General features: G+C 44.1%; 1 protein-coding gene across 6 annotated transcripts in view; it reads right to left on the bottom strand.

Moving 5' to 3' along the window:
- Positions 1-15392, bottom strand: part of DUS2 (dihydrouridine synthase 2) — a 55188-nt gene that overhangs the window by 9795 nt on the left and 30001 nt on the right. For all 6 annotated transcript variants that reach the window (XM_042969252.1, XM_042969251.1, XM_007090328.3 and 3 more), the window contains 6 exons: positions 13260-13351; positions 12415-12458; positions 10712-10772; positions 7142-7189; positions 2099-2164; positions 1843-1913 (listed from right to left, as the gene is read on the bottom strand). In XM_042969252.1, coding sequence (XP_042825186.1) covers positions 1843-1913; positions 2099-2164; positions 7142-7189; positions 10712-10772; positions 12415-12458; positions 13260-13351 — 382 coding nt within the window. The remainder of the gene's footprint in view (positions 1-1842; positions 1914-2098; positions 2165-7141; positions 7190-10711; positions 10773-12414; positions 12459-13259; positions 13352-15392) is intronic.

Here is a 15392-nt window from a genome sequence, read left to right as displayed (position 1 = left end):
GGAACAGCTGCTGCCCTCAGACTGGCCACTCCCACACAGCTGCCTATGCTGAGGCTGAGTTGGGCAGCTGATCCTGGGGAGAGGCACCTGGCACAGGGCAGACCCAGCAGGCAGGACAGGCCACAGATCATAGCTGTCACAACAAGCCCTGGAGAGGTAGGACCACAACCTAAGCCCTCTCCTTCCAAGGTCAACTGCAAGAGGTTCTTGTGTATGAGTGAATGAGTCTTAGAGATGCTGAAGTGGAGCCTGATCTAAGCTATGCTCAGGAACAAGCAAGAGAGATGGTCAACCAGACAGCCCTTGCTCAGGTCTTGTCTGCGTGCATCTCCTCTGGTATGCTCCTCAATAAAAGGGTCAGGAGGCTCAACAAAAGCCTCAGAAGGCCCTGTCAACCCATCCTCACCTCTACCTCCCCACACCCCAGCAGCCCGTTTCAGCCCAGAACCCATCCTCAACAGCTTTGATGGCCAGAAAGCCCCTCTTTAAACTCACCCGAATCTGTCTTCCTGGTGTTTCCAACTACTGGTAAAAAGGAATAGCTGTATTTATTCAGAGAACACCATATGCCAGGCACTGTGCCAAGGCTATATATTCCCAACCTCATAAAAGCCTCAAGACAACCTTATAAAGCAGAAACTATCTTAATTTCCAAATGAAAAATGTGGTACTCAGAGAGGTTAAGTGATTTATCCAAGGACATACAGCCAACAAGCAGCAGAAATGGGAGCCCAAACCAGGCAGTCTGAGCCTAGAGCCTGCTGCCACAGGGAGGAGCTTGCATGTACACGTGTGTAGCCTTTCCCCGCCCCCTACTGGCTTCAGCCCACACAGCTCTCCTTTTCTCTTACACATGTTGGGAGTTAACATTTTCTCTGAAAATGCTGTCATAGACACATCCAGCAAAAAGTGGGCTGTTCCTATAAGAACCCTGAACCCAAAAGGAACATCACTCAGAGAAGAGAGGTCACTCTGGCCAAAGTCTGTTGACCTGGGATTCTGTACAAAACTACATCATAGGGGTGCCTGGGTGGCTCAGCCGGTTAAGTGTCCAACTCTTGATTTCACCTCAGGTCATGATCTCACGGTTCATCAGGCTCTGCATTGACGGCACAGAGCCTGCTTGGGATTCTTTCTCTCCCTCTCTCTGCCCTTCTCTCACTCGCATTCTTTTATGTGCTCTCCCTGACTCAAAATAAGTAAACTTTACCAAAAAAAATGTACATCATGGACACACGGAACAAGTCTAACTGGGAAACCAAAAGTAGCCTTTAGCAACACCTCAGCTCCCAGAAGACAGCATATTAGCTACAGATACAAGAGCTGTTTAAAGTAGTCACTGTGACAGCTGGCAGTCCAAGAAGGGCAGACAAAAGAGACAATGCCATTAAAAGCAGAGCCATCTGCATGGGGTCATCTGGGGGAGAAGCTATTGCTCAATGTAGTGGAAAGCAAATGAGATTCAGAGTCAGAGTTCTAATTCCACCACTTCCTGGCTGCACAGTACAACTGTGAACCTATCACTCAATCTCTACCATTTACACATCCTGAGGGTAGAGGCGTTTCCCCTTCCTCTTGTGTCTTTAAACTCAATCTTCCTCTCCTTCTCTGTCTCTAAACTCAGTGTAGTGTCTACCACCAGTAGGTGTTCAGTGAATGAAACAAAGAAAAATGCCCACCCATGAAGGGTTTAGCTGCCCTCAGGACTCAAAAGATGTCAAAGAGCTAGGCAGAGGCAGGCTGCATATGTAGAGGAAAAGTTGGCTGTCACCTAGGGTCTGACAAAGGATTGTTACGATGGTTGAGGACTGCAAGTCAGTCACTAGATAGGGAACCACTCACCTCCCATGAACTGCAACGGCAGCAATGCCAGTCCTTTCTATCCGCTTCACAAGGCTCAGGGTATCTTCCAGCTGGGGAAGAGGACAGTCCAGGGTGGTTAGAGAAGCTACCCAGCGAATAGCTGCCAGCTCCAAAAGTGAGCTCAGCCCCACTCCCTCCTCCAACCTAAGTCAACTGTCCTCGAGAACCATTCACCTCCTCCCAAAACAACATCCTTTGAAAAAATGGACCTTGAAATGTAACACGTCATCCTTACCGAGGGCAGGATGCGAATCTTGCAGGTCACAGGTCTGCGAGTCCCTTTAACAAGAGTGCTGAGGATCTGCAGAGAGGAAAACACAAACACTTCTGGAAAAACCACCACAACTGCTCATACTATTTTTTTTTTTATTTTTTTTTTCAACTTTTTTTTTTAATTTATTTTTGGGACAGAGAGAGACAGAGCATGAACGGGGGAGGGGCAGAGAGAGAGGGAGACACAGAATCCGAAACAGGCTCCAGGCTCCGAGCCATCAGCCCAGAGCCTGACTCGGGGCTCGAACTCACGGACCGCGAGATCGTGACCTGGCTGAAGTCGGACGCTTAACCGACTGCGCCACCCAGGCGCCCCACAACTGCTCATACTAATTAACTCTGTTACAGACCTGTGCATTAGGCGCATACAGTGATGTATGTCAATTTCTTGGTAAAACTAGAAAATCTTTTCAATTTTTAAAAAAGTTTCAGCTTGGGGCGCCTGGGTGGCTCAGTCGGTTAGGCAGCCGACTTCGGCTCAGGTCATGATCTCACGGTCCGTGAGTTCGAGCCCCGCGTCGGGCTCTGTGCTGACAGCTCAGAGCCTGGAGCCTGTTTCGGATTCTGTGTCTCCCTCTCTCTGACCCTCCCCCGTTCATGCTCTGTCTCTGTCTCAAAAATAAATAAATGTTAAAAAAAAATTTTTTTTTAAATAAAAATAAAAAAGTTTCAGCTTAACATACTCCCTCCTCCAAAGGATTCTGAGGCCTAGTCCTGGTTGAGAACACATGGCTGACAGTTTCATTCCTGCGTGAAAGCAATGTTCCCTGAGTGCTGTTCCAGGATCTACTGAGCGAGAGAGCAAGGAAGGTTTTACAGGTCCTGGGCCCTGTCCTCATATGCCTCTCTTTAGGTGAGTCAGATATACAGAAGTGAAATGGCAAAGGAAAAAACAACATATTCAACACATTATAAAGTGTTAATTTGCACAGTAATTGCAAAGGACTTCAAAGAAAGATCAAGAAGTTATACAGGAAAGTGTCAGAGAAGTGTCAAGGCCAGGTCACGTATGAATCAGAGATCAAGAGACATGCAGATGACAGTGAATGTCTGTGGCATTGCTATCTTCTTCCCTTATCGAAAATTTCAGGCCAGGGGTGCCAGGCTGTCTCAGTCATACAGCATCCAACTCTTGATCTCAGGGTCATGAGTTTGAGCCCCACGTTGGATGTAGAGATTACTTCAAACTAATAATTTTTAAAAAACTTTTTTTTTTTTTTAAATTTCAGTCTAGACAAGCTGGAGGGAAGGTGATCCCAAGAGCTCTCTTCTAAGAACTGACTGCCAGAAGAGCAGAGAGGACACCCACGCAGCTGGTGCCAGTCTTGGTTCTAGACAAGTGGGGGCAGCAGAGAGCGAGACTGAAAGAACCAGTCAAGGAGGCCTTTCAGGGACATTCTCTGGCAAACCGCTCCAGAAGACATGAGACGAAGAGGCTGGGCTGACAAGGCACGTTAACAGATCACAGGCAAGACAGGGCCTGTTGGCCCAAGGACCAATGCCAAAGACCGGCAGGAAGGAACAGTCCCCAGATGCTGCCCCAGGAGGCATACTGGACCTGTGGTCCTAGGGTCACTCTGGCAGGCCTTAAGGGGGCAGCTACCCTTTAAGGCAGTGGGGGTGGGGAACTGCCAGATCCACTGAGATACACAATAAAAAATTCTCCCTTGAGTCCTATCCCTCACGCTAACCGTAGCATATCTGGAAGGTTCCTTTGCTATTGTGGACTTAGAATCCCATAATGTTTGGGGTGCCTGGGTGGCTCAGTCAGTTGAGTGTCTGACTATTGATTTCGGCTCAGGCCATGATCCCATGGTTGTGGGATTGAGCCCCGCTTCAGGCTCCGCGCTGAGCGTGGAACCTGCTTGGAATTCTCTCTCCCTCTCCCTCTGCCCCTCCCCTACCCATGTGTGTGTGTGCTTTCTCTCTCTCTAAAATAAATACAATGAAAATTTTTTTTTAAAAAAATACAAGAACCCCCTGATATTTGGTGACTGAAGCAACATGAGCTGGTTTGATCCAGTTCTCTGTTTTGCAGAACTTCCTTTGCTGTATTTCATCCAAGTAGCTCTAAGCACTTTCTTTGGTATTTCTGTTCATTTCATGTGCTTGTTCAGAATCAGGAAGGAAATTAGTAATCAAAATGCCCAGCCACCTGCAAAGGTCACATTAAGGGGAACGGGTGAGAGAATCTGTCTTCTGGCTAGGCCCTAGCATGAAACCCCCCTAGACTCAACTCTCCCAGATCCAAGTCACACCACCTGTCTCTGTAGTATGAAAATCAGTGAGGGAGAAGGACCTGAGATAGGCTCATAACAGATAACACAGATAACACAACACATCTACCCACAAGCAGGCTCAACTCACCAGATCTACCAGCTGACTCAAGAAAAGCAGACTCTTAGCTCCCCTGGTTGTTGGGGAATGAGTGGAAAGGAGGATGGAGAGCATAGGCTTAGGTATCACTGAGAACCGAGTTCAAGTTCTGGCCCTGCCAGTTGTTAGCCTTGGCCCAAGTGCAACATGCACAGGGGGATGCCCTGGGCAGCCACGGGGGTCAGATCTTGGAGTCCAGGGGTTAGGGAAAGGATATTACCAACTAAGAGTCTAAAACTAAGGTCCTTGGGGCACCTGGGTGGCTCAGTCGGTTAATTGTCCGACTTCAGCTCAGGCCATGACCTCGTGGTTTGTGAGTTCGAGCCCCGCATCGGGCTCTGTGCTGACGGCTCAGAGCCTGGAGCCTGCTTCGGATTCTGTGTCTCCCCTTCTCTCTGCTTCTCCCATGCTCATGCTCTGTCTCTCTCTGTCTCTTGATAATAAATAAATGTTTAAAAAAATTTTTTATTAAACTAAGGGTCTTAACCTAGGAAAGATGTATCAGTGTTACCAAGAAAGATTTTTCGAAAGACTAATTAATACTTCCTCCCTGCCCCTATCTACCCCACGCCTATACAGAATTCTCAACAGATAGAACACCAAAAAGAGAAGAAGCAGAATGAACTGAGCAGTTTAACTCTTCTGCCTCATGTGTGAGACATGTCTTATCCACAGAGGGGCAGTGGAGAAGACAGAGCCAACAGCCTAGGTAGGAGAAGCCAGAAAACTGGAGAATAATAAAGATGTCTGAGTGCATGTGTTGTAAAGCAACACCACCCCATACCGGGCCCTCTTCCCCAAGGGGGGGTGATGAATTTGACATCCACAGTTGTCCACATCCACTCCATCCTACACAGAGGGGTCTGACTAGAGGTTCCTAAGTACAGATGTCAACTGATCCATAGCTAGACACTTCTAAACTACACCCAGGCACCTCTAAACTGAGATGCCATCAAGAGGGAGCACTGATATTGGCATAGGGGTCACAAGACCATGGCTCTAGACACTGCTCTGCCTGCTACTTACTTGCTATATAATCTTGGGCAAACTACTTTTATCTCTCTGTGCTTTAGTTTTATTATTGTTGATCAAATAGAGATAACAAATGCCTGCCCTATTTACTTCAAGGGGTTTGAAGAACAAATGGAATAAATGCTAGAATATATTTTGAAAAGGAAATTACCCTACAAACTGCAGGGATATACTATAGGTACTATATACATATATAGGCACGTTATATATATTACTACAGTACATACTATATATATTACATATGTTATGTTATTTATATATAAGTATTATATATTATTATTATACATACAGTGTGCACATATATGTGTGTGTGTGTGTGTACCTATCTTCACATGGGGAAAATGAAAAGGCACCAAGCCCCTCAACACATTGATCTTCCAATATCCCAAAGACAGTGGGGCTGGAGGAATATATATGGTTGAGCTGCTGACACAGCAGCCAGCACAAATAATGGCAGCTTTCATTGGTGGTTCCCTATCTCAAGTTACTCTAGCCTATGAGAGGCACTAGAAGGTTTAAAGCACAGACAGGGAAGCCGGAATGGAGGATGAAAACAAAGGAACTAAGAGGGGCAACAAGGAGAAAGCTGGTAGACTGACAAAGAAGTAAAAGGTGCATATGGCTTGGTAGAAAATGTCACCCCTACAGGCCCTGGCAGCTCACAACACGGTGACAAATGCCAACCTGTCTGCAGGGCCTCATAAACCTGACTTTTGGAATCACCAAGGGAAGGGGAGCAGAGGCGACCAAGTTCAACTTGCCTCACATGACACTGGCCAGGCTGCTCTCAAAGGCTGGTGGTGGACTCTGCCAGTGTGGAGGGGACCCACTTTTGCTCTCAGCAAGCCCGCTGGGAGAGGCCAACCCCCACCACCACTGGCACAGAATCTGTCCACAATCTACAGATAGCCTGGCCTATGCTCACATGATCTTCTCAGAAGGTAGATAGGCAATACAGAGGAGCCTCTAAATGACTCCTTAAGCCCCTCGGCTCTCAGTTGACATGTCTCCAAGCCCCGGACTTTGGAGGAACTCCAAGGCTGCTATGGGTTCGCTCAGGGGTTCCCAAACCTGACTGTATGTCACAGTCACTGGGAAGCCTTTCAAAAATTTTCCAGACTCCAGGGGTGCCCACCTGGCTCAGTCACTAGAGCATACGACTCTGGATCTTAGGGTCGTAAGTTTAAGCTCCACACTGGGCACAGAGCTTACTTAAAAAAATTTTTTTTCAGACTCCAGGGGGGGTAACTGATAAACTGAGTCATTAAATCTTGGGGGAGGAGGGGTTCCTGGGTGGCTCAGTTGGTTAAGCGTCCGACTTTGATTTCGGCTCAGGCCATGATCTCATGGTTCATGAGTTCGAGTCCCACATCGGGCTCTCTGCTGGCAGTGCAGAGTCCACTTTGGATCCTCTGTTCTCCTCTCTCTCTGCCCCTCCCCTGCTCACGTGCACATTCTCTCTCTCTCTCTCCGTCTCAAAAATAAACTAACATTAAAAAAAAATCTTGTTGGGGGAGATGAGGGTGGGTGCATGTTCAGACAACTCTAGTTCACAGGCAAGTTTAAGGACCTCTATTTTCACTCCTGCAGGACTTACCTTCTCAATCTTGTCAGGGTCTGACAGCAGAGCAGCTCCCATTCCCCCCTAAGAAAAAGCACACAGAGGGTCTTCTTACACTTGGAGAAGGGTGGTCCCTCCCCATGGTATGGCAACGTGGTGTGGCAACCTGACACTCACAGCTAAGAGACCAAGCAAGGTTCACTGGCAATTAGCACTTCCCCTCAGCAAGAAGGAAAGCAGCAGCAACTAGGCTCACAATGCCAGGGATCAGAGTTTGATGAATTCTAAAAGTCATCACTCTGATCCTCTTAGCAAAATCCACAGATCTATTCAGAAGTGGGTTCTACAAAAATTGTTTTTCAGGAGTGCCCATTCCCTACTCAGGATCTCAGTGTCTCAATGAGCTAAACCCCACAATCTCCCAAGCCCTTTAAAAAGCAATGAAGCATTCTCCCTTCGAAATGAGATCCAATGTACCTTCATCCTATCCTACCAACACTTGCTTTGGTACCACCACCGCCAGCAAAGCGACTTAGAGGAATATAACCTGCAAATCTTGTCCAGGCTCTTCTTCCCTGCCAACAACAATGCTCCAGACCAGCATCAAACTCTAGCAAAAGCCCCAGCTAATGGAAACCAACAACTTGAGGAGCTACTTAAATCCTGACATTAACACCAGTTGAGTTTTGACGGTGAGATTATTAGTGATTGGTGTTTTTTGTTTTTTGGGGTTTTTTTTGTACTTTTCTATATCACACAAGTTCTGGATAATGGTATGAATTACTTTAATAATCAGGAAAGGGAAGGATCTCTACAACGGTAAAGGGAAAAAAACAAACCCAATAAATAAATCGCTTGTCAGTATATAGACTGCATACCAATGAATGCTCATAGGATGATGGGCTCAGAAGTTTTAAGTTATTACAGTGTAATTTCCTATTTAAGGATGACAGATTAGAATCAGAGAACTCTGAACCACCACAGACTCAGCCAGCCTGAGCTTGCATTTCAGAGGAAAATGGGAAAAGCAGAGGAGCTACCAGCCCTGGCCTATCTTGTTACAGATACAACCTTAGAGGCCTTAAGGAAAGCCCTGGCCACTCACCCCAACTCCGTGTGTCCTCACGCATGATCCAGCCCTTCCTTGGGTAATCACAGAATCTAAAATCCAGTCTTACTGGCCCTTCCACAACAATGGTTTTCTCAATTAGTATTTCCTTCCTTCCTTCCTTTCTTTTTAACTTAATTGCTTTTTTGAATAGGTGACACATTAAAAATTTTCAAGGTTCGGGGCGCCTGGGTGGCTCAGTCGGTTAAGCGGCCGACTTCGGCTCAGGTCACGATCTCGCGGTCCGTGGGTTCGAGCCCTGCGTCATGCTCTGTGCTGACCGCTCAGAGCCTGGAGCCTGTTTCAGATTCTGTGTCTCCCTCTCTCTCTGCCCCTCCCCCGTTCATGCTCTGTCTCTCTCTGTCTCAAAAATAAATAAACGTTAAAAAAAAAATTAAAAAAAATTTTTTTCAAGGTTCAAAAGGGAAAAAGTAAGAACTCTCCTCCCTTGAGGAATGGAAAACTTTTCATATTATGTTTTCTATAAGGCTTCAATTTTTGAACCACGAGAAGAGAGTGGCTATTCAGGTGGCATGTACTGGTATAGCACACTGGTAGACATCTGTTCTGACCGGTCAGGGCCAGTGCTGTACCAGTTGTTAGTTATTTTGAGAAGCACCCCTATAATGGGAATTTATTCCCTATGCCAAACCAAATAAAAACTTGGTTTCCTTCCCCAGGGAAAGGCAGTGTTACTAGTTTCCTGTGTGTCTTTCCAAATATATTCTATGAAGAGAAATGTAAATATATACATAAATATTCATTCCCCATTCCTCATATATAAATGGTGGTATACCATATCTAATTTGGCTCCTTGCTTTTTCATTCCACAACGTGTCAGGGAGATTATGCCACTAATTTAAACTCTGCTCCTTACATAACTCAGAAGCACAAAGGAGTAATTAGAAGACAGCAAAATATGGTCCCAAGTTTTCAACTCCTCATAGACAATTTCAAACCTCCATAATCCCTTGAAATAGCTGTCGACAAGCCCTGTGGTTTTCAAGCATCCAAAGATCCTTTCCCTCAAGTAGCCTTCTGCCTCCTGGCCTAAAGCCAAAGCCCCAAGCCACATAACTCCTGGGAGCAGAGTGCCTGACTCTGGGCAGTGGATCCAGGGGGACATCTGCTATGTCTACGCTGCAGATCCTGACCATGAACCCTGTGATAAGATTCCCAGTGGCAGCCCTGCAGTCAGTCCCAAGCTGTTCTTGTTTTCTGCCCCACACATGCTTTTCTTCCAGCAGTCCCAATCACACTGAAGACCAACTGTCCTCCTGGCTACTGGTCTTTCCTCCCTCTCCCGCAACCACTCACCCACACCCGGTCTGATCATTTGCCACCCAACTCCTATCAAATTCTACTCCAGTTTCACTTCTCCTCTCCCCATCCCTGGTCTCCCCTATGAGCCCAGGACGTTCATCTCCTAAATCTGTGTTTCTAAGTATTTCTACACAGAATATATTTGGAAAGAGATAAGAAAATAGTAACACTGGTTTCCCCTAGGGAAGGAAACTAAGTTTCTGATCACATGCCTTCTCTGTTCAAAAAGGTGAGAAATATCAAAAGTCCAAGTTCAGCTAATCTGGTCCTAACCAAAATTTACAATCCTGTGCTCCTCTGCTTTCTCTTTGTCTTCCGCTACCCAACTCTCAAGTCAAATCAAGGTTCTCTGCCTCTACCTCATGTTGGCCTCCAGGCCCCTGCCTCTGCCACTCCCTCTGCCTGCAGGGTCCCAAATCTCCTCATCAAGGACCACACTTCCCTATATGATACTGAGTTTAAGGGCTGCCTTTCCACTCCTTTCTGTGAGCTACCCTAGCACTATGTTCTGACCTTCTGATATGACAATGGGGACACATGTATTGCATGCTCTATTTTTTTAAATATATGTCTCAGTTTTATTCATGAAACAACAAAGTCCTGTTCACATTTTTTCTTTTAACATTCACATCGTTAATTACTCACGCATAAGTGCTCTGTGTGTGTTTATCTATGTGTGTATGTGTATGTGTGTGTATATATATAAAATTTTTCCTGAAGTATTTCCAGATAAGTTACATTACATGATAGCCCTTCACATTGAAATATTTCAATGTGTATTTTCTAAGAATAGAGATATTCTTGGGATGTCTCATTGGCTCAGTCAATGGAGCATGCAACTCTTGATCTAAGGGTTATGAGTTTGAGCCCCACATTGGGTATAAAGATTACTTAAAAATAAAATCTTAAAAAAAAAAAAAAGAATAGAGATATTCTTACAAAACCGTAGAAGAGTTATCAATTTGATAAATTTACACTGATACAGTATTTCTAGCTAATCTACTATGGTCCATATTCCAATTTTGCCAGTTGATCTAATAATATCCTTTTGAGCATTTTTCCCATCTACTACAGGATCTAGTCCAGAGTCAGGTACCATACTTAGCTGTAATGTCTTGTTAGTTGCCTTTACCCTGTACCTTGTACTTGTAAGGCATATAAACAAATCAGTTTACCTTGGTGGAATACTCTTTTGGGCAGCCCATGTTGACATCAATCCCAGCCACATCATTTTCCCTGGAAAAACATGAAATAGAAAAGGTAATAAATATTCAACTTAAGGAGAGAAGTTAGAGTCAAAGGCACGGGTCTGTGTTCATGAACCTCTTGCTGTGTGCCTCAGTAACAGAAGGTGAAAAAACTGGTCTCTGAAATGTACAACTGCCTTCCCTGAGCAGAGCTCAAGAGGAAGAGCATTTTGTGCTCAAACATCTACAAAGGGCTAGTTGTAGAGGACTTTGCTACTTGGGAATTTTACCAGATAATCCAAATACTGAGTGACAGCCACACTGAACCCAGTCCCCAGAGTTCCACTTCTGACTGGGGTAGTGAAAGCTATTTGTCAATGCAAAGAAGTGACATGAGTATAAGAACCCCTTCCCAGAGCACTGGTTCTAGTAGAATTTAAAGGACTGTCTTTTGTTTGCTGGGCTGCACAGATGGCTTACTCCAAACAATTTTCCGATGTGGAAGGACCCTTAGCTCATCTTCCACTATGTATACAGTTAACAGTCTGTAGCTACTGCCTGAATTCCTTCTCACCATTATTGTAATTAATAACAACAGTTAACAGGGCGCCTGGGTGGCTCAGTTGGTTAAGTGTCTGACTCTTGTTGATCTTGGCTCAGGTCATGATTTCACAGTTCGTGAGATCGACCCCTGCGTCAGGCTCTGTGCTGACAATGCAGAGCCTGCTTGGGATATTCTCTCTCTCTCTCTCTCTCTCTCTCTCTCTCTCTACCTCTCCCCAGTTCACTCTCTCTCTCTCTCTCTCTCTCTCTCTCTCTCTCTTAAAATAAATAAATAAACATGAAAAAATTTTTAAAAATAATAATAGCTAATACTAAATGCTACGTGCCACTTACTGCAAAGACATCTATATGCATTATTTAATTTACCCTCCCCTATAATGTTAGAGGTAGGTAGTACAACAGGTCTCTTTTTTTTTCCCCTAAGATTTTACATTTTATTTATTTATTTATTTATTTATTTAATGTTTGTTTTTGAGAGAGAGAGAGAGTGGGGGAGAGGCAGAGAGAGAGTGGGAGACAGAATCAGAAGCAGGCTTCAGGCTCTGAGCTATCAGCACAGAGCCTGATGCAGGGCTCAAACCCATGAACTGCGAGATCGTGAACTGAGCCGAAGTCGGACACTTGACCGACTGAACCACCCAGGCGTCCCTATAGGTCTCATTTCAAAGATAAGGAAACTAAGTTCTCAGTATGGTTAAGTAACTTACCTACGGTCACTCAGCAAGCAGCAACCCAGAATTCCAACCCAGGTCTGTCTGACTCCAAAGCCTATCTCCTTAACCACAGTACACTCCCGCCTTCATTAATTTAGGCAGCAATGAGCCTTACCTACATTTCATGAGACTTAAAACCTTAGGGCTCATAGTCGTAAGAATCCCTGGAAATCCATGAATAACCCCTAAAATATAGTCACCCAAGCAGAGGTTATCTGGGATCTGGGCACAGTGGGTACATGTGAGTCCCAGGCCCGCCCTTGAATGCCACAAACAAAGAAAAAGAAAACAGACATTCTTCACCTGGAAAGAGAAGGTAATGAGTTAAGAGTCAGGAGGGTGGTCACCTCCAAAGTCACCAGAAATAGTAAAGCTTCACAGGAGAGGCAAGGCAATCCTAAAGGGAGAACTTACACAAGTCTGGCCACAGCAAGGGCTCGCTCTGCATCTGAAGTCCCCTGGGAACACAAGAGGCTGCATCAACCACCATCCCTGACACAGAAACACATGCATAGACAAACACATCTGTGCATGCCATACGTGCGCATGCGTGCACACGCAGCCACAAATAGAATCTGCTGGCATTCTCTTAAACAGCCAGCCAGCCCACTGGACTGGCTGTCGGAGGTAAAAATTGGACTTAGAAGGGCTAAAAAATGTCCTCAAAGCTGTGATTACTTTCAAACATATAAAAAAGTTAACAAAATTTTATAGTGAACATTCATATACTCACTACTTACATTCTACAATTAACATTTTGCTATATTTGCTTTATCATGTCTACCCCATTATTCTTAGCATTTTTTAAAAAATTTAAACATCATTCAAAACCTATTTCTGAAAAGTCACCAAAAATGCCCAAAGTGAGAGAAGAGCACTAGGAGTCATTATAACCCTAACATGAACAAACTACTCTTGAGGAAACCTAATTTTCTTTCTATGGGAAATATATACAGACTATACAAAAACAAAGAACATGAACTGAATAACCAATTGTAGGGGGTAAAAATATTTAAGTCATGCCAAACAAATAATTAAGGAAATTAAACTTGGAAAGGAAATTAAACTTGACACTGGAGGCATGTAACAGAGAACCATGGCCTGATTTCCTTAAATTGTTTCTACCAGTGTAATTGCGCATGAACAAATCTTTGAAAAACATTAAAGCAGAGTCTTAGGAAACCACAACTATGCAACAGAGCCCAGGCGTTTAAAGATGGGTGAGCCTTGGGAGGGCGCTCAGCCCTGGGATCTCATACCATCTGGAAGACAACCCTGCTCTGTTCTCTTTTGCAGGTGCGGAAGACTACTCGGTCATCAGGAGCAACAAAGTCCACAGTGCTCAGCACCTCTGCAAGAAAACACAAACACATGGGGTCACCCAATGAGGAAGCGAGTTCAACCTAGCCTATTCCGTGGAAGAAAACACAGCAAAAGTATCACTTTGAAGGGGAAAAAGGGATACTGGAAGTACACACAATTCTTAAAAGAAATCAGTGTATACATGGAGGCTTCTGAGGTGCTGATGATGGTCCCTTCCCTGACTTAGGTGACGGTTAGTTACATGGTTGATTGCTTTACAGCTATTTGTTATACTGCATGCTTGTGTTTTATGCACTATCTTGGTGTAGTGTTTACATTTCACAATTTTTAAAACACTGGAAAAAAATGTACATACAAGAAACCTTGTCTATGTTTCAGATTTGGCCCATATTTTCCCAGATGTCACTCTGAAGTTCAATAAAGTTGCCCTTTCTTTTTGTTTGTTTGTTTGTTTGTTTGTTTTTAATGTTTACTTTTTAGAGAAAGGGAGAGAGACAGAGTGCAAGTAGAGGAGGGGCAGAGGGAAAAAGGGGGTTGCACAGAATCCGAAGCAGGCTCCAGGCTCTAAGCTGTCAGCTAAGAGCCCAATGCAGGGCTCGAACTCCACGAACCGTGAGATCATGACCTGAGCCAAAGTCAGACGCTTAACCGACTGAGCCACCTAGGCGCCCCTTAGTTGTTCTTACTTAATTATTTATCACGTGCTAAGTACTATGAGTGGAGATTTATTCCATTACAGTCAACTCTCATTATGTGGACTTATGTACTTGCAGATTTGCCTGCTTGCTAAAATGTACCTATAACCCCAAAATCAGTATGTAGAACTACCAAAAAATATTCGGTCACCTGATGCATGTCTTCCCAGCTGAGATCAAACAAGGCAATACTCTACCTTCTTGTTTCAGCTGTCATTCTATAAATAAATGTCCTTATGGTGGTATATTTAATGCCACATTTATGTGCCTTTTGTTGCTCCCACCATTTAAAATGGTCCCAAGCACAGTGCTGAAGTGCTATCTAGTGTTCCTAAGCACAAGAAGGATGTGAAGTGCCTTCTGGAGAAAATGCATATCAAACAACCTTTGTTCTAACATGAAGTTGTAGTGCTGCTGGCTGTGAGTTCAATGCTGGAGTAGAAACACACGTAAAACAAGGTTATGTATCGATCTGTTGGTGAAAATGTTGTGACCAGAGGCTCGCAGGAATCTAATCCTGTATTTCCCTTAAGAACAATGGTTCAGTATTTGCTAGTTTGGGTTTCAAAGCAACTTTATAGAACATAACTATTGCAAATAACAAGAATTTCATATGCTCCTTCAGAACAGAGCTCTATGGTAGGTACTACTATTATTAGCTTTCAAAGATGACTGCCACATGAAAGAGATCCAACGTAGCAGATGAGAGAATACGCCTACCTTGTGCATTTATTTTAAGAAATAAATGAGATCTTTAATGCACGTCAAGCACTTCCACAAATGGAACCAGTTATTATCACCCCAGCACTAAACAGATTAGAAGGTTAAAAATGTAGGATAGAGGTGGTGACACGTTGGGAGCGGTAATTGAAAAGAATTCCCACAGTACAGGCTCATGACTGGCAGTAGGAAGACTGGGAGAAGAACCACAAAAACTCAGTGTGTTTATACAATAGCTTTATTATAACAGCAAAATACCGGAAACCCCTGTTAAAGCACGGATGAAATCAATTCTGATATAGTTATCTGTAGGTACTAACATGGGAAAATGTCCTAGCAAAAAAGTAAGAGGCAAAATATGCACAGCCTGATCCTAAGAAAGGGTGTAGATATAAACATGTTCTATTTTTATATACACGCTTTACTAAATGTATAAAAAATATACATTATTCCTCTCTGTGATTACTTCTTCAAATAGCAGATTATGGGGGATTTTCATTTTCTAGGTTATACAGGTCTATAATAATAAATTTTTCATAACAAAAAAACTATAAATCTAAAACAATTAAAGACAAAATTGAGTCATAACTTCTGGCAAACTGATATTAAGGTTTCACAAACGTGCGTACATTTCGAAAACCTCAAACAATACCA

The sequence above is a fragment of the Panthera tigris genome, chromosome E2, assembly GCF_018350195.1.
Source record: "Panthera tigris isolate Pti1 chromosome E2, P.tigris_Pti1_mat1.1, whole genome shotgun sequence".
In the NCBI taxonomy this organism is placed as follows: Eukaryota; Metazoa; Chordata; class Mammalia; order Carnivora; family Felidae; genus Panthera; species Panthera tigris.
The sequence above is the reverse complement of the archived record's forward strand: the minus strand, read 5'-3'. Positions and strand labels throughout refer to the sequence as shown.